Source organism: Lagenorhynchus albirostris, chromosome 15 (assembly GCF_949774975.1).
Source record: "Lagenorhynchus albirostris chromosome 15, mLagAlb1.1, whole genome shotgun sequence".
NCBI lineage: Eukaryota > Metazoa > Chordata > Mammalia > Artiodactyla > Delphinidae > Lagenorhynchus > Lagenorhynchus albirostris.
In genome coordinates, this window is record NC_083109.1 from 49488082 (window position 1) to 49506631 (window position 18550).

At 60.2% G+C, this 18550-nt stretch overlaps 2 protein-coding genes across 14 annotated transcripts in view; one reads left to right on the plus strand and one right to left on the minus strand.

Annotated features, from left to right (window-relative positions):
* The window catches only part of FAM234A (family with sequence similarity 234 member A), a 31349-nt gene extending 24429 nt beyond the window's left edge, over nt 1-6920 (plus strand). For 6 of the 13 annotated variants that reach the window (XM_060124440.1, XM_060124443.1, XM_060124441.1 and 3 more), the window contains 8 exons: nt 2210-2756; nt 3515-3671; nt 3901-4033; nt 4188-4317; nt 4666-4806; nt 5058-5133; nt 5271-5426; nt 5665-6920. In XM_060124440.1, coding sequence (XP_059980423.1) covers nt 2210-2756; nt 3515-3671; nt 3901-4033; nt 4188-4317; nt 4666-4806; nt 5058-5133; nt 5271-5426; nt 5665-6117 — 1793 coding nt within the window. In that variant the 3' untranslated portion in view covers nt 6118-6920. The remainder of the gene's footprint in view (nt 1-2209; nt 2757-3514; nt 3672-3900; nt 4034-4187; nt 4318-4665; nt 4807-5057; nt 5134-5270; nt 5427-5664) is intronic. The other 7 variants (XM_060124447.1, XM_060124439.1, XM_060124444.1 and 4 more) reach the window with 7 other exon arrangements.
* On the minus strand, nt 592-17149 carry RGS11 (regulator of G protein signaling 11). The gene is made up of 18 exons (XM_060124449.1): nt 17066-17149; nt 16602-16698; nt 16475-16525; nt 16222-16328; nt 15540-15591; nt 15360-15418; nt 15072-15148; nt 14825-14906; nt 13591-13659; nt 12630-12659; nt 12486-12547; nt 12254-12367; nt 12060-12175; nt 11877-11964; nt 11653-11791; nt 8782-8864; nt 5161-8703; nt 592-4219 (listed from the first exon to the last, which is right to left on the minus strand). Exons 1-17 carry the CDS (start codon nt 17126-17128, stop codon nt 8601-8603), a joined length of 1392 nt encoding a protein of 463 aa, XP_059980432.1. The 5' UTR covers nt 17129-17149; the 3' UTR covers nt 592-4219; nt 5161-8600.
* Between the last annotated feature and the right edge of the window lie 1401 nt (nt 17150-18550).

Here is an 18550-nt window from a genome sequence, read left to right on the forward strand (position 1 = left end):
GGGCCCTCTCTCGTCTCTCCTGATGGTGGTGAAGCCTTCAGACTGCCCGGAATATGCGGGGTCTTATCAGAACCAACTAGGGTGTCTCACTTTCTGGCCCATCTCCCTATGTGTATCTCACCCTGGAGCTGGCTCCAAAGTTGGCCTCCCCTTGGTCTGCCCCGGGGATCACTCCTGTTTTCAGCCCCCCTGGCAGGAAGCTGCTGCTTTCTAATCTCACCCAGTGTGGTACCTGGCTGATGGAGGGTGAGCATGGGAGCAGCCCAAGGTGAAAGGCCCCAGATGTCCTCTGTTCCAACCCACGGCTCAATAGTGTTTCTTAAATCAGTGCTTCTTGATTTAAGGTGTGCCTTCAGTCTGGTTCCAGTGTCCTGAAATGGGTGCTTTTGACAACTTTGCCTCATTTTACTGTTATTTTTGGAGGAGAGGATTTGTTTGCCAAGCTCTTCACTCCATGATTCTGGAAGTCTTGTGTCTGGTATTCAGTTTTATTTTTAATTATGGTAAAATACACATCACCCAAAAATCGCCATTTTAAAGTGAACAAATAAGTGGCATTCAGACATTCACAACGCTGCACTGACCATCATCACTCTTTTCAAAACCTTTATCATCTCAAACAGATATTCTGTGCCCAACACACAGCAGCTCCCATCCTGCCCTCCTGTCCACCCTCAGGTAACCTCTGTTCCACTTTAGTCTCTAGAATATGCCTGTTCTAAGTACCTCATATAACTGGAATTGTCTGTCTTTTTGTGACTGGCTAATTTCACTGAGCATAATGTCCTCGAGGTTCATCCATGTTGTAGCGTGTTGCAGAACTTCGTTTCTTTTTATGGGTGAATAATACTCCATTGTATGGATGGATCACATTTTGTTTATCCATTCTTCTATCCATGGACACTTGGGTTATTTTCACCTTTTGGCTGTTGTAAATAATGCTTCTTTGAACATTCATGTACAAGTAACTGTCTGAGTCCCTGCTTTCATAATTTTATTTTTATTTTTGGCTGCATTGGGTCTTCGTTGCTGTGCACTGGTTTTCTCTAGTTGCTGTGAGTGGTGGCTGCTTTTCGTTGCGGTGCGTGGGCTTCTCATTGCGGTGGCTTCTCTTGTTGTAGAGCACCGGTTCTAGGGGCGCGGGCTTCAGTAGTTGCAGCACATGGGCTCAGTAGTTGCGGCACGCAGGCCCCAGAGCATTTGGGTTTCGGTAGTTGCATCACGTGGGCTCAGTACTTGTGGCGCACAGGCTGTAGGGCACACGGGCTCAGTAGTTGTGGCACACAGGCTTAGTTGCTCCGAGGCATGTGGGATCTTCCCAGACCAGGGATTGAACTCGTGTCCCCTGCATTGGCATGCGGATTCTTAACTACTGCGCCACCAGGGAGGTCCCCTCACGGTTGTGGTCTGCATTTCCCTTATTACTAGTGATGTTGAGCATCTTTTCATGTGTTTATGGACTATTTGTATATCTTCTTAGGAGAAACATCTATTCAAGTCTTTTGCCCATTTTTGAATTGGGTTGTTTGTTTTTGTTGTTGGGTTGTAGGAGTTCTTTGTATGTTCTGGATATTAATCCCTTATCAGAGGTATGGTTTGCAAATATTTTCTCCCCTTCTGTGGTCTGTCTTTTCACTCCCTCGATGGTGTCTTTTGATGAAGTACAATTTACTTATTTTTTTCTTTTCCTGCCTGTGCTTTTGGTGTCATATCCAAGATATCATTGCCAAAACCAACCCCTATGTTTTCTTCTAAGAGTTTTACAGTTTCAGCTGTTAAGTTTAGGTCTTTGATCCATTTTGAATTCATTTTTGTATATGGAGTAAGGTAAGGGCCTCATTTTGTTCCTTTGGTGTTTGATTTTAAAGCATGTAGTTTATCATTTGAGTCCTTGAATGAAGGAAGAGGTAGCCCCTGTGAGTGTGGACCTGTGGACTCCAGACCCCAGTCTGATTGGGGAGGGACTTGGCCCTGAGCAGAAGGTGTGCAGAACGTCCATTTGTGATGCCCAGGTGTCCTTACCAACTGACACCCAAGTGATGAAGAATTGCTGCTGCTCTGAAGGGGTGTGGAGCTGCCAGCCCACGAGGAAGCAGCGCTTCCCTGTGGTTGCTCCGTGGGCAGCTGCACCTGGCACTCAGCCCCACGGCGCCCAGAGTGGGGTGCGTCAGGCCTGGCCTGGGAAAGTAGCCGGTGGTTTCCTTTTCAGTTGCCTATGACTTTCTGGCCACAGAAGACGTGAACAAGGACAGGATCCAGGATGTTCTCTTTCTTTATAAAAACACCAACAGCAGCAGAAGCAATTTCAGCCTCTCCTGTGCTGATGAAGGTAATTTTGTTTTTACCCAAAAAATGAGCTCCCTGCAGGAGGAGGAATCCCCTCGCCCTCTCGGTTTTGGGGGAAGCAGTTGGTGGAATTTCTGGGAACTTTCATGTCACTCACCTTCTCACTGGGCTGCTGACCCCATGGGGTCAACACCAGGGATCCAGGGACAGAGTCCAGGGCAGGGCCACAGCACGAGGCCGGCACGCTCAGCCCTGCAGACCTGGGTCTCTCCCTCCAGGCTTTTCCTCCCCCTGCACCTTCGTGGCCGCTGTGTCGGGGGCCAACGGCACCGTCCTCTGGGAGAGGCCCGTGGCCCAGAACAGGGCCCTTGTGGAGTGCGGTGTCCCCCAGCCGAGGGGCAGCGGGGCGTCTTCTGCCTGCATCATCCTCGGCAGACCTGGCCCTTTCATTGCGGTAGACTCGGTCACAGGTAGGCTGCTTCCCGTGTCCCCCAGGCCTCCGCACACGGGTCCGATGCCAGGATGCTCTGAGGAGGGTCAGCCCGGGCTCTTGTGGGCGGTGTGGCTGGATAGGAAGGAAGGCACGGGTGGGAGGGGGACGCCCCATGAGGAGTCACACTTCACTGTCGTCCCCTCCTGAGTCCCGCCTGTGCCTGCGGCATGGCACCTGGAGGGGGTGGGGGCATTGCTGACGCCCGCTCACTGGGCAGGCCCCAGGGATGGGGTGTGTGGGCCTGGCTAGCTCGAGCCCTGAGACCTGCCTTAAGGCAACAGGCCCTGGTCCTTTTCCGAAGCCCTAAGGAATTCTGTGCCTTGATGCTAGGTTTGGGGGTAGCAGCACTTCCTTTGTAAGTTGTGGTTTTAAGAGTAGGGAGGAGAATAAAGAGCAAGCTAGAAATATTTTGAGAAGAGAAGAATCTGACTAAACACGGGCGTGGGCAGATCATACTCGGGTCACATGCTGTCAGGTCAGGACCTCAGTCCCTGGGTCCGTCCACAAGGCTGCACTTTCATTCTCGTCCTGTGCACGGGGCAGAGGCTGCATGTGTGACCCCAGTGGGCGGCAGGGAGGCCAGGCCCTACCCATCTGAGGGGGAGGATCTGCGTCAGCCAAACACTGGAAACAGGATGAGAAGAAAGGAGGGGGCTGTGCTGCCCCAAAGTGACGCTGCTGACACGTGCCTATGGGCACCAGGCGACTACACACGCCTGTCTTTTTCCATGGCAGCACACGGGCCCTGTGCTTGGTTTTAGGGGAGACCCTGTGGAGCCATCCCAGCAGCTTCGGGGGGAACGTGTCCGTCCTGAGCCCTCTGCTCCAGGTGCCTGACATTGATGCTGACGGGGTCCCAGACCTGCTGGTCCTCACCCAGGAGGAGAACCAGGTACAGCTCTCGTTCCAGCCACTGGCCTCCCCCGCTGCCCCGAGCTCGGGTGCCTGCAGACCCAGCGGGCACTTCTGGGCCCCCCAAGAGTGGCAGAGAGTGCGCTTCCCACTGGTGCCATGGGCACAGCTCTGAGGATGGTGCGGGCGGCCCCACGTCTCCTGGCATCAGACACTATAGGTTCGACCCAGCGGGTGGGCCTGCTCCCCTTCTCCTCCGTGTGCTGCAGGTCAACGGCTACGTCTATTCAAGCGGCACCGGGCAGCAAGTCGGCCCCCCGGGCAGCCTGGGTGTGGACGGGACCAGCGGCTTCATCCTCTATGTCACCAGTGCAGGTGCCCACTACGTCCTCATCCCCTGCGGTACGTGGCATCCGCTGCCCCAGGGCGGCCTCCCTCGTGGGCCTGCTGGCACCTGGGAGGAAGCAGGTGTGGGGCTGGTGGCTCCCGCTGTCGTTCCAGGGACTCGAAGTCATCACCCGCTGACAGGTGACGCAAGGCTCTTCTTTGTTCACAGGCACCTCCCTCTGCAGCCACTCAGTGAAGGGCCTGTATGAGAAGGCCACCGGGAGGGAGAGCTCGCTCAAGAGCGACCCCCTCTGGGAGGGCAGGCTCAACGCCACCTCCCACAGGCTGCAGGAGCACAGGTCGGGGGTGTGGGGGCCTGTGCGCGGGGCCCCGGGCGCGAGGAGGAGCCGTAGGGCGGGCACAGGGCCCTTACTTTGTGTCAGGTGTCTGAGGTTGTCCTGGGCTCAGACTCAGTAAACCGGCAAACAGAAGACGAATAAAAATGGGGGAGAAGATGGCCCCCCCGCCCCCGGGCTCACTGGTCCCTGCATCCGGTGAGGGCCTTCCTTTTAGTTTGAAACTGGAGAAGTAAGAAAGATGAGGCTGAGCCCTGGGAGCCTGAGGGAAACAGCCCGGCAGGCATCGCTGGGGAGGGTCCCGTCCCCAACCCTACCCGGGGCCCTATCCCGTCCCTCCTGCCCATGTAGCTCGGGAGCTGTCCGCTACCTGATGAACGTTCCGGGGAAGGTGGGTGAGGACCTGCTTCTTGTGAGTTCCGAGGCCTGCGTGCTGCTGGACGGGCAGGAGCTGGTGCCCAGGTGGACCCTCGGTGCAGCCCAGGTCCTGAGGTATGGGGTCCTTCTCCAGGGAGCTGGGTACCCCAGCGTGTCCCCCCACCCCCACCCCTGGCGGCCCTGGGGACAAGGCCCGTATGCTTCTGCCAGAGGCCACCGCCTGTCACCTGGTGCCACCCTGCCCTTGGGGAGGAGAGTGAGACCCCCTGGCGTCAAAGCTTCGGCCCGTGCAGGTGCAGCCGCAGCCTATCCCAGGTGTCTCCTTCAGAGGCCCGTGTGAGCCCTCGTCTCCACTCTCCTTCCAGAAAACCCATCCTCGGCTACTACAAACCCGACACCCCAGCCATGGTCATTGAGAACGGGACCGGCTCCGAGAGACAGGTTGCGGCACTTGCTCCTGGGTCTCACCTTTGCCCGTAGCTGAGGGAAGCTGGTCTGAGCCATAGGCTGAGCAGGGACCAGAGGCTTCGGTGAGCCGCCCTCTGGGACGCAACCCTGTGCTGCCCCTCCCTCTGCAGATCCTGCTGCTGGACCTCAGCTCCGGGGCTGTCCTGTGGAGCCAGGCTCTCCCAGGCCTCCCCAGGGACCCGCGGTCCGCCAGCCTTCCCACCGCAGACCACCGCTCCGCCTTCTTCTTCTGGGGCCTCCACGAGCTGGCTGGTGCCAACCAGACGGTACAGTCTTGGGTCCTGGTTTGTGGCATGGGGTGGAGCCGGTGGCTGGGTGAGTGCAGATAGATAGAAGCCATGCAGGGCGGGCAGGAAAAGGGGGTCTGGGCTTTCTGGGAGGAAGTGGGTGCGAGGCGTGGCAGCTGGAAGACAACCGAGAAGGGTCAGGGTCAGGTGGGGAAGGGGGGCGGGAGGTGGGTGTTTTGTGGGATGCCGGCGGACACAGCTCTGGGTGTGGTCCCAGTCAGGAGCGTCCAGGAGGGTCAGCCTCATGCCCCCGCTGCACTCCCTGCAGGAGCCCGGAGCCACCGGGCACCACCTGTACATGTTCCACCCCACGCAGCCCGGAGTCCTGCTGGAACTGGCCAACATCTCCACCCCTATTGTCACCTTCCAGGGTGAGTGCGCCCCGCATGGGCCCAGGCTGCCAGCCATGGGAGGCCTGTGCTGGCTGGTCCCGGGACCTGATGGCCATGTCCCCACAGTGGTTCTGCTTGAGCCGAGCCGCCACGCTGCCTACATTCTCCTGACGGGCCCGGCCAGCCCGGATCCACCCGGCCTGGTCTCTGTGGCCAAACACAAGGTGCGGGACCTCATCCCGAGCAGCAAGGTAGTCCGCCTGGCTGAGGGTGGCCCCGACAGCGACCAGGCCGTCAGGGACCGGTTCTCTCGCCTACGGTACCGGAACGAGGCCTAGACGTGGTTTGGCCAGAGCCCGAAGCGGAGGTGGCTGCTGAAATTTCACATCCTGGGAAGTCAGCCCTTCACTGGCTCGGTCTGCACGCCGACTCCCGACCTGGTGACCTGGCGACGCTCTCCACTGGGCCCGTTACCCCAGGGACGTGCCAGGGCCTCTCCCCTCTCCCGCCAGCATGCCAGGTCCTCACTCAGGTCCCCACTCCGAGCCCCACCCAGGTCTCCCTGGGCAGAGCCTGTGCTGGCAGCAGCTCACCCTCACTCCTCCATGCCTGGCCAGAGCCTTGGCTGCAGAATCCCCTCCCTCTTTCTGTCTGAGCCTTGCCTTCTCTGCACTGTCTCCCTGGGGTCGTGGAGCTCAGAGGGTGGTGGGCCCTGGTGGCTTGACGCAGGCCCACACCCTGGTGTGGTTGGTGGTAACTCGCCCTGGAGAGCCCATGACAGGGCCCATGAGGAATGGGTCCTGGGAGGATGTGACGGATGGGCTGCCTTGAGCTGTGAGTGTCCCGAGGACCTGGCCCCAGGATGTGCCCTGGGGTCAGCGTGCACCCCTGGGTACACACTGGAGCTCCTTGTCCCTCAGGGATCCCTGCACCCCTGGGTGTGGCCAGCGGCCCCTCCTTCCTGGTGCTTGGACACCCCCCCACAGTCGGTGTCACCTGATGCAAGACTCACCTCTGTGCCTTGGTCACCCCAGACCCGCCTGGTGCTGTGGGACTCAGCCGTGCCCGGACAAAAGCAAGCAGCCTGATGACCGCGGGTGCCTCGGGAAGAAATCAGAATAAACACTGGTTTTGCACTGTCTGGAAAGCCCCATGTGTGCCTGTGTTTGTCTGCTGGATCAGTGGGAAAGGCTGCTGGGGAGGTGAGGCCAGCACCCACACCACCCAATCAGAGACTGGGAGCGTCCAGCACGGCCTCCAAGTGCATCTCAGGTCTGTGGTTCCCACCCTGCTCACCCACAGCAGGCTAGGAACCCAGCCTGTGGGCACTCTCCCACCCGGGACAGGCAGGGGGTCCCCCCCAGCACCTGTGTCCTCCAGGACTGAGCTCTGGTAGCCGCCCAGGCAGCAGGAGCCCAGGGGGCTTCAGTGAGACAAAGGTTTGGGTTACCAAAGTGATGGGGGCTGTTGTGGAGAATCCTGCAGGAATTTCCTGAAGGCGCTTACGTGTGACAAGCCTGCTTCCAGAACCAGGTCTGTTTCTCCTTGTGAAGGCCTGGGAGGCAACAACAAGGCTGAGGTTGAGGGGTTGGATTCCGTGTCCCTGTGAGAAGCCACCCGGGCCCAAGGGCCCAGGTCTGGGTCCACAGCGGAGGATGGAGGAGCCGGCTCTGGGCAGGGACCAGCCTTTAGGTTCCAGGATGATGTGCAGGAGTTTGGGGTCTGGGCTGCCCCGGAGACAACCTCACCAGTGCACCCTGGACTTGTAAATAAAGCCCGCACTGTGCTCCCTGTCACTGTGATGTCTTAGGGCACAGCTGACCCTGGAGAGGCTGGGTTCAACACCAGACAGCCTCCTGGACTCTGTGCTCACTCTCCCCTGGAAGACTCAGGCATCCGTGTGCCACCAGAGCACAAGCTCCCCACTGTCTCCCCAAGTCTGCAGCCTGAGCCCAGCCCAAGGCCTACAGACCCCACACAAGGGATCCTCCACCCACTGCCTCTGACACCTGAACTTCCTGTTGTCCTTCACCACCTCCCTCACCAGTGCATTCCTCACCCACACGCCACACGTGCATGCACACCCACCACAAGCACACCCACCACATGTGCACCCACCACGATTTGGACCACAGCAGGACAGGCTCAGAGTGAGGACCCAAAGGTCTTTTATTTCTGCGCTGGGAGCGGGAGGGTGTGGGCAGCCCTGAGGGAGGGGTGGCGCTGCCCCAGCTGAGCCAGTCTGGCTGTACTCCCAAAGGAGCAGCTGAGTCTCGGGGGGCCCTCGGAGTGGGGACTCCCTGGTGTCTTTCCCCAGAGGCTCTGCCGCCCTGGCTGTGAACCAGGGCTGGCTGTTGGAGGAGCAACGATGCTGGAGCCATCTCTGTACAACACTGGGGAGAAGCCATGGGCCTCGGGTGGCCACGGAGGTGGAGAGGCCACGGCCCAGTGGGAGCAGCACCTCCCCCTGCATGCCCACGCGCCCTGCTGGCAGCCACCTGATTATGAATCTTGCCCGGGGAGTCACCAGCGGGGTGGGAACCGGCGTGGAATGCCAGGTGTGCTGCCATCTTGTCTCAGTCCAGGGCACCCCTGCCCTGGGAATCAGCACCCGAACAGCCCCTTCTGGGGGAGGGTGTGACAAGGGGAAAGGTGGAAGCCACAGAGGTCGGTGCCCCCGTGAGGTCGGTGCCCCCGTAAGGCCGGGCGCTCGGGGTCTGAGGGGACTCCCGCGCCAGGGAGTCTCAGTGGCTGCAAGGACCCTGGGCAAGAGGAGTTGATGAGGGCAAGATGGCCCCATTCTGCCCCTGCCCAGGCCCACCTAGGCCTCCCCGTCACCACCCGAGGGCTCCCTGGAGGCAGAGGCAGGAAGGAGAGCAGGGCTGGGGCTGGAATGGCGTGGCTTCCGCATGAACGGGAACACCCTGTGGAGACGAAGGGGCCTGAGCACAGGGCGCCACCCCCGGCATCCCACCTGCCTCCCTGGGCACCACCTGGCTGACCGTCGCTTGGTCTCCGGGGGCACCACAGCCTCCGCCAGCAGGTCTTTGTACAAATCCGACTTCAGGAACCTCGGGTAGGAGTCCTGCAACAGACAGCATCTGGGCCTGATCCCTTCCCACTCCTGGTCTCAGCCAGCACTGCCCAGGCTCCTCCAAGGGCGGGGCCCACAGTGGACTGGGCCGGAGCAGCCTCCCCAGACCAGCCCAAACTGGGTCGGGCTCAGGGAGACCAGCCCCCAACCACGCAGGAGCCCGGTGCCCACGTGGGGAGTGAACGTGGCGCCTCCTGCGACAGGGAACCGGTGTCACTGGTTCTTGCAGACGCACAGAGTGAGGCTGGGCATGTGGAGCGGGACAAAGGCAAGGTCGACAAATCCACGGGATTCAATAAAGAGGGACAGGAATCTACGAACCCAGGTGCTTATGTTTTAAAAAGAAAAATACACATTTTAAATTGTTAATTTCTGGTGGAGGGACAGGGGTATAAACAAGATTTAGTTGAATGTACTTTGTAGATTGGATTTTGAAGCTGTGTAGATATTTGATGTAATTATAAAATAAATAAGCAACCCCCAAACACTGAAGGGGGACAAGTGAAGCTGGGCGTCCAGCGGGCGACACCACCCTAGCCACACGTAACCGAGTGTCCAAGGGGCGTCTGAGGGGCTGTGGACAAATGACCGAATAAACAAACAGTAAACGACTCTCAGTCACAGTGAATGGTAGTGTCGTGCTGCTCAGCTGAGCTACTGAGTGAATCTCGAGAAAAAGCAAGTGAGTGATTATGTTGGCACCACTGAAAACCCAGATGTTCAGTAGGGGAATGAGGAGAGAGAGATAGAGGCCAAAGAGGTTAAGGAAACTCTATAATCCTGATTCCGAATTAGAAGTATCAGTATGAACTTCTGGTATGTTTTATTTAAAACACGTATTTCCTGATTCTGTCCACCGAAAGTCCTGGGAACCATGACCACCCCTGGCACTATGACGGGTCTGATGTGCAGGTCATGGTTTCTGAACACCACCCCCGAGGGAGGGCTGAGGGCCCGAGGAATGGCTGGCTTTAGGTCTGGACAGCCCCTTAGAAAGCTAGGAAGTACCATAGATTTCGGACACGTCACAGGACTCAAGAGCAATCAGCCGGAGAGGGTGGGACCTCTGCACATCCCATGAGACAAGGACTGAAAGGGATTGCAACCCATCAAATATGGTCAAAACGTGAATTTACAATGGTATTAAAAGCATCCCAACCTCACTGACTACCCTTGGCAGATACCAGGGGTCCAACTGCTTATTTTGAAAAGTGGTACTTAAAGAAGGAATCAAGGGACTTCCCTGGTGGTCCAGTGGTAAAGAATCTGCTTTCCAATGCAGGGGACGCAAGTTTGATCCCTGGTCAGGCAACTAGGATCCCACATGCAGCAGGACATCTAAGCCCACGTGCCACAACTCCAGAGCCCATGCGCTCTGGAACCCGAGCGCCGCAACTAGAGAAGAGAAAACCCACACGCCACAACTAGAGAGAAGCCCGTGTGCCACAATGAAGACCCGATGCAGCCAAAAAAATTAGGAAAAAAAATATTTTAAAATAATTATGTTTAGGACTTCCCTGGTGGTGCAGTGGTTAAGAATTCACCTGCCAACGCAGGGGACACGGGTTCAACCCCGGTCTGGGAAGATCCCACATGCCGCGGAGCAACTAAGCCCATGCGCCACAACTACTGAAGCCCGCGCACCTAGAGCCTGTGCTCCGCAACAAGAGAAGCCACCGCAATGAGAAGCCCGCTCACCGCAACGAAGAGTAGCCCCCGCCCGCCGCAACTAGAGAAAGCCCGCGCACAGCAGCAACAGACCCCAACGCAGCCATAAATAAATAAATAATTATGTTTAAAGGAGGAATCAAGCCTCGGTCCTGCCTTTCCTCTATGATCGGTACCACTGGGCCAGCAACGAGCAGAGAGAGGAGGCGTCAGAACAGGGAGGCAGTGATGGGTTAGAACATCCCATACCCTCATGAAATCATGGATCTGGGCCAGACTGTCAAGGCTGCTTTCACCACAAAAGAGAGAGAGCTGGACTGACATCCCTCCTGAGGGGAGAACACATCGGACACCACCTCTGAAGTAACTATTCCCGACCAAACCGAACCAACAACAACAAAACTGAAAACAATCTGATCAAGGAACACAGTGTCCACAGAAGCTGGAGAAAGGAGGACGGATTCTCCCCTGGAGGCTCCAGAAGAAACCAGTCTGCTCTCACCCTGATCTCAGCCCCGAGACCCCATCAGGCTTCTACACTCCACAGCACAGAGAATAAGCAGCAGCGGGAAACTAGCCTGAGGTCACGTGGGGAAGGGGACGCGACTGGCCACTCGAGGGCATTGAGTAAATACTGCTGGTGTTTCGCGTGTGATGCTGGCCTCTGCAGCCATGTTGAAAGGGAAGCGGTGGCCGTGTCCTTTAAGGGAACTTCCTGCAATACCTACAGACAGGAAGTCTGGAAATGGCTTTAAAGTCGCGGGGGGGATGGTGGTGTGTGGTAGGCCACTGGACAGGATGGACCGTGAGTCCAGATAGGCCCCGAGTCGACAGTTTGTGAAGGTGGGCTGTAGGTACGTGGGGATTCGTCATTTACTTTTTGTTCATATTTGACCTTTTCCACGTTAGAACACTTTACAACCACAGCTGGACAAGCCCTGCAGCTGCCCTGAGCCTCGGTTTGCTGCTCTGTAAAGCGCGGTGTGAGCTGCGGGACTAAGCTGGCGGGAGCCACGGGGAGCGGGTGCGGACCAGCCTCTGAGCTGTGGCCACTGAAGCCACCTGACACTGGCTTGGGGCAGGGGGGGGCGGCGAGGGAGGAGGCGCCTACCTTCTTCATCAGCATGTAGATATGCAGCTGGGCATCGTCCAGCACATGGCGGTGCGGCCGGCCCAGGCCCACCAGCGTCCGCTCCATCGTCCGGCTGTCAATGTTGACCCAGCGGGCAGCACCGGGGGCCAGGAACTGCCTGGCATGGGAGAGAGGAGCCCCGGTGGGTCTGGGCCATTTGGGCTGGCCGCTGCCCGCCCCCCGCCCCACCCTGCGGCACTCACTGGTACACGGCGTCCACCAGGGCGGGGACCTGGGCCTGCCCTCCGTGGCGCAGCTCCTCACAGGCCTCCCAGAAGCTGAGGTTCTCAGCTGGGGGTCCGGGCACGGGGTCAGGCCCACCCCATGCTGGTGGAAACCTGGGGCGGGGGGGGCTCGAGCAGGGAGCAGGGGTGGGGGCTTCTCACCACTGAACTCTTTACTGAGAAAGTCCATGAAACGGGCCCGTCCCACAGGGTCTTCCAAGAGTTCCCGGAAGCTGAAGGCCCACTGCTCCACACGGAGCCTTGTGGGCACGGCCGCGCTGGGGGAGGGGCGGGTGGGTCAGGAGCACGAGGAAGGCAGGGGCACACCTGCAGCTCCTGGCCCACCCCGGGCTCACCTGGGTGCATTCATGGCCCAGTAGGTATCGTTGTCTGTGACCCAGGGGTTGCTGGGCAGGCACCCCGACATGATGGGGTCGTGCGGCACACGCTGGCTGCTAAATTTCAGGTACCTGGGGGTGGAGGGTGGTGCCAGGGCCAGTGCAGGGAGTGCTGTGGGGACGAGGGCACTGGAGGAAGGGTTTGGGCTCTGGGCTGGGGGTCTCCAGCCACCACCCCCATCCCACTCACGCCTCGAGGCAGACGGAAGACTTCACCCGGGCCCTGCCCAGTGCCTTTCGTAAGCACTCGACCTAAGATGGGAGACCTGTGAGGGGCGCCGGGGCTGGGAGCCACCAGCCCACCCCTCCCCTCCCTTCTGCCCCCAGGACCTACCTCCCGCCTGTAGAAATCCACGGTCTTGGTCTGGAAGGGGCCGGTGGGCTGCAGTTAGAAGGCAGGTCCCTATAGGGACTGACATCCCACCCCTGCCCTGCCCTCCGGAGCCCTGGCCTCTAATGCAGGGGTCTGACTTTCCAGGACGCCTCCTGGGGCCTCAAGTCTGGACGTTTCGGGGTGTTCACCAAGCCCTCAGGTGCTCAAAGTTGCCTTGAGTTTCCCCAACTGTCACTATTTCATGTTTTCAAATGTACTGAAGGGAAGGGAGGGCAGACAGCACCCTCAGGATGCTCGTGGTGCCAACCTCTCCTCTCAGCTATCTGCGTGACTTTGCTGGAAATCACAAACCTGTGACCGTGAACTATGATTTTGAAGTCAGGAAGATGTTTTCTCAGAAAAGTACTAGATGACTCCGCTCTATGTTTTGGGTGTCATGGGATCTGACCGAGGACTCTGCTGCTACAAAGTTCGGACACGTGTCCTGGTCCAATTCCATCCAGTTTGGAGGCTTTGGAGGCGCATGGTTCATTCGGCCCTGGTTGCTCGGGCCCGTGGCCCTGCTCGCCACCCCTCCAAGTCCCCACAGACCCTGATGCTGCCCTAGCCTGGGGGAAAAGACCCCCTCCCCCCATAGGGTCTACTGTACTTACTTGCACCCAGGGCAGCAGGTGGGAGGTGAGAGAGAGCGAGAGTTAGCAGGGGGCTGGGAGTCGGGGCAGTGAGCTGGGGAGCAAAGCAGGAGACTTGGAGTGACTGAATCATGGGACATTTGGATGGACAAGTGGACAGGTGGGTGGGCAGCCCCCAAGCAGTCCCCTAGTGGTGGAGTGGGTGGAGTGGTGGGGTAAAGTGGCAGGGGGGGAGGTGGAGGGGTTAAGGGAGGTGGGGGCACATGGAGCGGAGGGCACTGTGCAGGGGTGGGGAGTGGGCTGGGGGTGTGTGCATGCAGGGTCCTCACCATCTGCACTCGCCCAGCAGTGCAGGAATTCCGCTCTGGACCTTGCTCCAGCACGCTGGGGACCCCGGGCTGCAGAGGGGGGATGAGATGAAGCGGGGGCACAGCTCAGGCAGGCTGCTGAGACCCTCCTAACCCCATACGCTGAAGCTCTGCGCCCATGTCAGGCCCTAATGTGGAAACATGCTCAGGGGAACTCGGGACCTGTATGCTCTCTGCCCATCCCCACCCCAGGGCACCCTCCCTGTCTAGCCCACCCTGGTCCCCTCTCCAGCCCCTCACCCAGCTCCTGGCTCCTAAAGCGAAGTCTGTGACCTGCCCCCAAGCCCCCCGTTCTTCCTCGCCTCAGCCAAACTCACCTCCGAGCTCCTGGCTGCTCAGGCCAGAACCCCAGCCCTACCTGAGACAGCCCCTCTGGCCGCACCTCGTCCTGACCACCCCGTCCCCAGACACACATGCCTCCCCGGAGGCCACGGGCGCCATTACTGGTCCCTCCACAGGACCACCGCCGGCCCTCAGCCCACTGCTCAGCCTTGGCCACACCCACTCCACCCTCAACGCCTGAGACCCCGTGACCCTCAGGTGGAAGATTAAGGGTCATTTTCCCAGAGGCACTACCCACACCTGATGAGGTAATCAGGCCCCTGGGTTCCTCTCTTTTCTTTTTCATGGAGTATTTTCCCCCGGAGCTTCTATTCATGGTCCGCTGTGACTGCCCCTCACAGCATACATCTGTGTCTACTGGTCTCTCCACTGCCCCACACAGTAGGGGGACCTCAACCCACCTGCCAGGCCCACGGATCTGGGTAAGGCCTGACCCCAGGCCAGCACCCCAGAAGCTCTTGGCCTATGACCTCAGTCCCTCATGCTGCAGCTAAGCCTGCCCCCACTCACCTCCCCCAACCCCAAGGGCCTTCAGGTGCCCTCACTCACCACCACACACCCCCACCCCCACCCCACCCAGGGCCTTCAGGTGCCCACATTTTGCTTCCTTAGACCCAGAGAGAAGCTGCTGTGTCCTAGTCTGTGGGTGGGGGCAGCTCAGGCCTGGCCTTGTGACCTCTGGGTTCTCATGAACCACAGAAAAAGAACTTCCTGTCACCTGACAGGATCCCTAAAAGCATGTCCTTCCCAGGGGTCAGAAAGCAGGTCCTCCTCAGCGAGCACCTGAGGAGGCACACTGACCGCTAGCAGGACTCCGCTGCTGTCCAAGGACCACCCCCCACAGGGGGCTCACCGGGGGCCTGTTCACCAGCCAGTACGTCTGCTCCTGGCATGCGATGACCAGCCTGTCCCCCTTCCTGCGCTGCTTAGCTGCCCTGGGGGGGGGTAGGCAGAGCTGGGGGGACACTGTACCCGCCACCTCACCCCCCACTTCAGGCCGAGGCCTGGGCAGGCAGCCAAGCCTGGGTGCGCTGTTTCTGGTCCCAGGGCTGCCAGTGCCTGGGCCGGGGGCGTGCGGGGCATGCAGGGCGTGGTCTCACCACAGCTGCTCTCTCGCCTGCATCACTACCAGGTCCCACGTGTGGCTGATCTTCCTGTGCAGCTGGTCATAGTGCTCCTGCGGAGTGTTGAGGTCTCCAGCGGGAAACTCCCTCCGGTGCCCAGCTCTGGGGTGTGGACTCCCCACCTCCCCTCTGAGACCACCTAGGGTGTTTGTGCTTGTGTATCCACATCACCCTGGGGTCTGGGCTGTGTGCTCTAGGGCCACAAGTAGGGACTGGGTTCCTCTGGCTGGATTCAGCCTGGGAGGGGTGGGGAGGGTGTCCCACCTTTTCGTGGTCAAACAGGCCCCCCCGCTTTCGGATGTTCTTCTTGGCCAGGTAGATGGCTGGAAGGACAGGGCACAGGTTGCAGAGGAGCAATGTCAGCTCCCCCTCCCCTGTGGCATCCCACCTGCAGCCACCAGTCCTGGGAGTTTGTCCCTGGCTATCCCACCCCTCCTCACTCACCATAGTCCAGCTCAGCGGCTGGCCACAGGGTGCTCATCCAGAAATAGGGCGTCTGGTGTGGTGCAAGGACAAAGGTATCTGTGACCTTCTGGGCCTTCCCCGCCCCAAGAGTCATCCCCACCCTCTCAGCTCCCTTGGGAGGAGACTGGGCTGGCTGGGGGTTATCTTCCCACTGTCCCAAGGCTCAGCTGACCATCCACCATTCCGTCCACCTGGACCGAGCTGCGCTTGGTTCACTGACTCTGGGCTCCCTGCCCAGGCCCAGGAGGTAGTTGTAGTGCTGGGGGGTGGGGACTGAGGGCAGGCCCTGCCAGGGTCCCTGGTGTGGCCAGGGAGGGCAGGAGGGGGGGCTCCATCATGATTGAGGACGCACACTGAGGTGCAGGGATCCTGTCCTTAGGCCCCTTCTTCAGGGCTGGGGCCTAAGGACCCCGGGTAAGCTGGTGGAGTCCTCTGCAGGTACTACCCCTTATGGGGCCCTGCTAAAGGTCCCTCCCCTTAACTTGGTCTTTCTGTCACAGGGACGCTTCCAGTCCAGGCCTTTTGGGGAGGGGGCAGTGGACCACAAGATCTGCGGTGACATCACAGGTCCTGCTCCTGCCCCAGCCCCACCCCTTCCAGGAGTGTCTGCCAAGGCGCTGCCTGGTGGGATGGGTCCTACCTGCTCCCAGTTGAGCCTGACCTGAAACCTATAGGGCGTTTCATCCAGCCGGAGCTCGAGGTGGCAGGGGTCTCGCAGTGGGTATAGGTAGCCATGCCGCACTAGGAGGGTGCCCAGGTGCAGGGCCTCTGGGGAGCAAGGTGGTGAATTCTTAGTGGGGGGAGCCGAGCCGGGTCTCCCAGCACAGTGGGCTTGGCCCCAGCCCTAGGCCATCAGCACAGCGACCCCAGGGCCGGGTATGGGGCGCAGGAAGAGCAGCGGGCTGACCCCTTACCCTCCTCTGTGATGCAGTACTTGTGGATCAACCACTCCATGACGTCGTTGCCTGCATAGCAGAGACTGGGGTAGGGGGAGGCCGAGGCAGGGCCGGCACACCCCGCCCCGCCCCTGCAACACCTCACCAGTCACTGCGTGAGGAATGACGGTGATGAGCAGGCGCTGGCTCCGCATCTTCACGCCCTGGTCGGGGTCCTGCATACTCACGACCATCCGCTCCATCTGGGCAAAGGAGGTTGAGGGCCTGCGGTGGCCTCCTCCCCCACCCCCATATCCAGATGCCCCGGAACAGCCCGGGATGCGCCGGATCAGTGTGCTTGAAGGAGATTAACGCTCACTGATGGTGGGATTTCAGGCCGTAGCTGACCGCGGAGGCGAGGGGGGGCGCGAGCGAGCGGCGACCCCAACCCCGGGGTCTCCGCCGCCCCACCCCGCTCACACAGTGCCATCGCCTCAGACCCGCGTCCACACTCGCGCGCTCGCGTAGTGTCCACACTCGCGTGCACCCGCACTCACTCCTCTCCTGCCCCTCCCGGCCTCGCGTGTCGGGAAATCGGGTGGGGGGGGCGGGCGGGATCCCGGCACCCACCTTGCTCAGATGCGGCCTCTGCGTGCGGGGGAGCCCGCCGTGGGACGCGGGGCCGGCGGCCATGCCTGAGGCAGGCCCAGCGGGGCGAGGGTGTCCGGCCGCCCCGCCCCGCCCCTCCCCTCCCCTCGCCTCCTCTCCCGGGCCGCCGCCCCGCCCGCGAGTTAACCCTCCGCAGCGCGGGGTCTGGGGTCTGGGGACGCGCGTCCGATCATCCACCTCGAGCAGGATCCCCTCACGTCACGAGAAACCGAGGCCCGTGCCCGCGGGAGCTTGCCTGGAGCTTCGAGAGGGGGCTTGGACCCACCCGGACAGCGTGGGGGGAATCAGCCTCTGCTGGGACGGCGGTGGGGGAGGCTCAGAGGTGGGGTGGGAACTCAGGGAAAGGATGGGGACTCAGAAAAGGGGAGAGGGGACTTGTGGGGAAGGAGGGCTGGGGTGGAGGATAACCGTTTAGGGTCACTGTAACCCCTCCCCCATACCCACCTCCTGTGTGGCGCCCCAGGATGTGGGCGACCAGTGGTTCAGGGGCTGTAAGGTCTGGGTGAGGGGTCGAACTGCCCTAGGAGTGTGTCCCTGCAACTGTGACACTGTCCCTGCCGCATGCAGGTGCTACCGGGCTGGTATGACACTGCGTGGCTGCATAGGTGTGCTGGGCGGGGGCCCTTGAGGCCTGGGGAAATATGGCAGGCAGCTCACTTCCCCTCTGCTGCACCGATGATGCCTGGGGCACCAGTTGGGGAACAGACAGAGACCCCACCCGGGTTACCCCGAAACTGTGGGAGATTGTGGGAGGGGGCTTTACTGGGAGAGAAGATCTCAACACCTGCCCCCCAAGATTCGTGGGCAGCCTCTGGGCTCAGGGCCCAGCCTGGCCGTTTCTCTCCCTCCTCCAACAGCTTGGCCACCCACACCCCTTTTGTTGGGGCCATTTTAAAGTGGTGCAAACAGGTCTATTTCTGATTTTTATGTGCTTGGGGCAGGGCAGGATGTCGGGGTTAGCCTTTGGCCAGAGCCTCCGACATGGCCATCTGAACCCATTTCCACTGCAGGCAAAGCCATGTCCAGGCTGAGCTGGGGCAGGGGTACTGGAGGGGTGTTCTACCCTTCCCAGGTGCCATTCTCCCTTACATGCCAGTGAAATTCTCTCACCCAGCCCCACCCACACGGGTGGGGTCAGGCTGGCACCAGGCCTGGCTGTCCTCTCTTCATGGATGGGCTTCTAGACAGGCTGAAGGCCCCCAGAGGCCAGAGCTATCCCCAGCCTGGGGACAAGTGGCTTCCCTGACCACCCCAGGGAAGGGGCAGCAGGATGTGACCCTAGAAGGGCTGGGCTCCAGCTGGGGAGATCCTGCCTTGGAAAGACTGTGGGCAGGTGTGGCTCCAAGGGGGACAGTCCCCACCCTAGCACACGTGCCTCCCGCACCCACGGCCTGCTGGCCTCCTTCTCAGATAGGGGGCTCCTTTGGGCCAGGGCAGATCTGATCC

Bases quoted from the DNA above. Each gene is read 5' to 3' on its own strand.
- RGS11 (XM_060124449.1), bottom strand. From the start codon at position 17,128: ATGGCCGCCGGCCCCGCGTCCCACGGCGGGCTCCCCCGCACGCAGAGG. The intron at 16,329-16,474 runs GTAAGGGGTCAG...CTTGCTCCCCAG, and splicing joins GTACTGCATCACAGAGGAGG to AGGCCCTGCACCTGGGCACC. The intron at 8,704-8,781 runs GTCAGCCAGGTG...TCGTCTCCACAG, and splicing joins CCCCCGGAGACCAAGCGACG to GGTGTTCCCGTTCATGCGGA.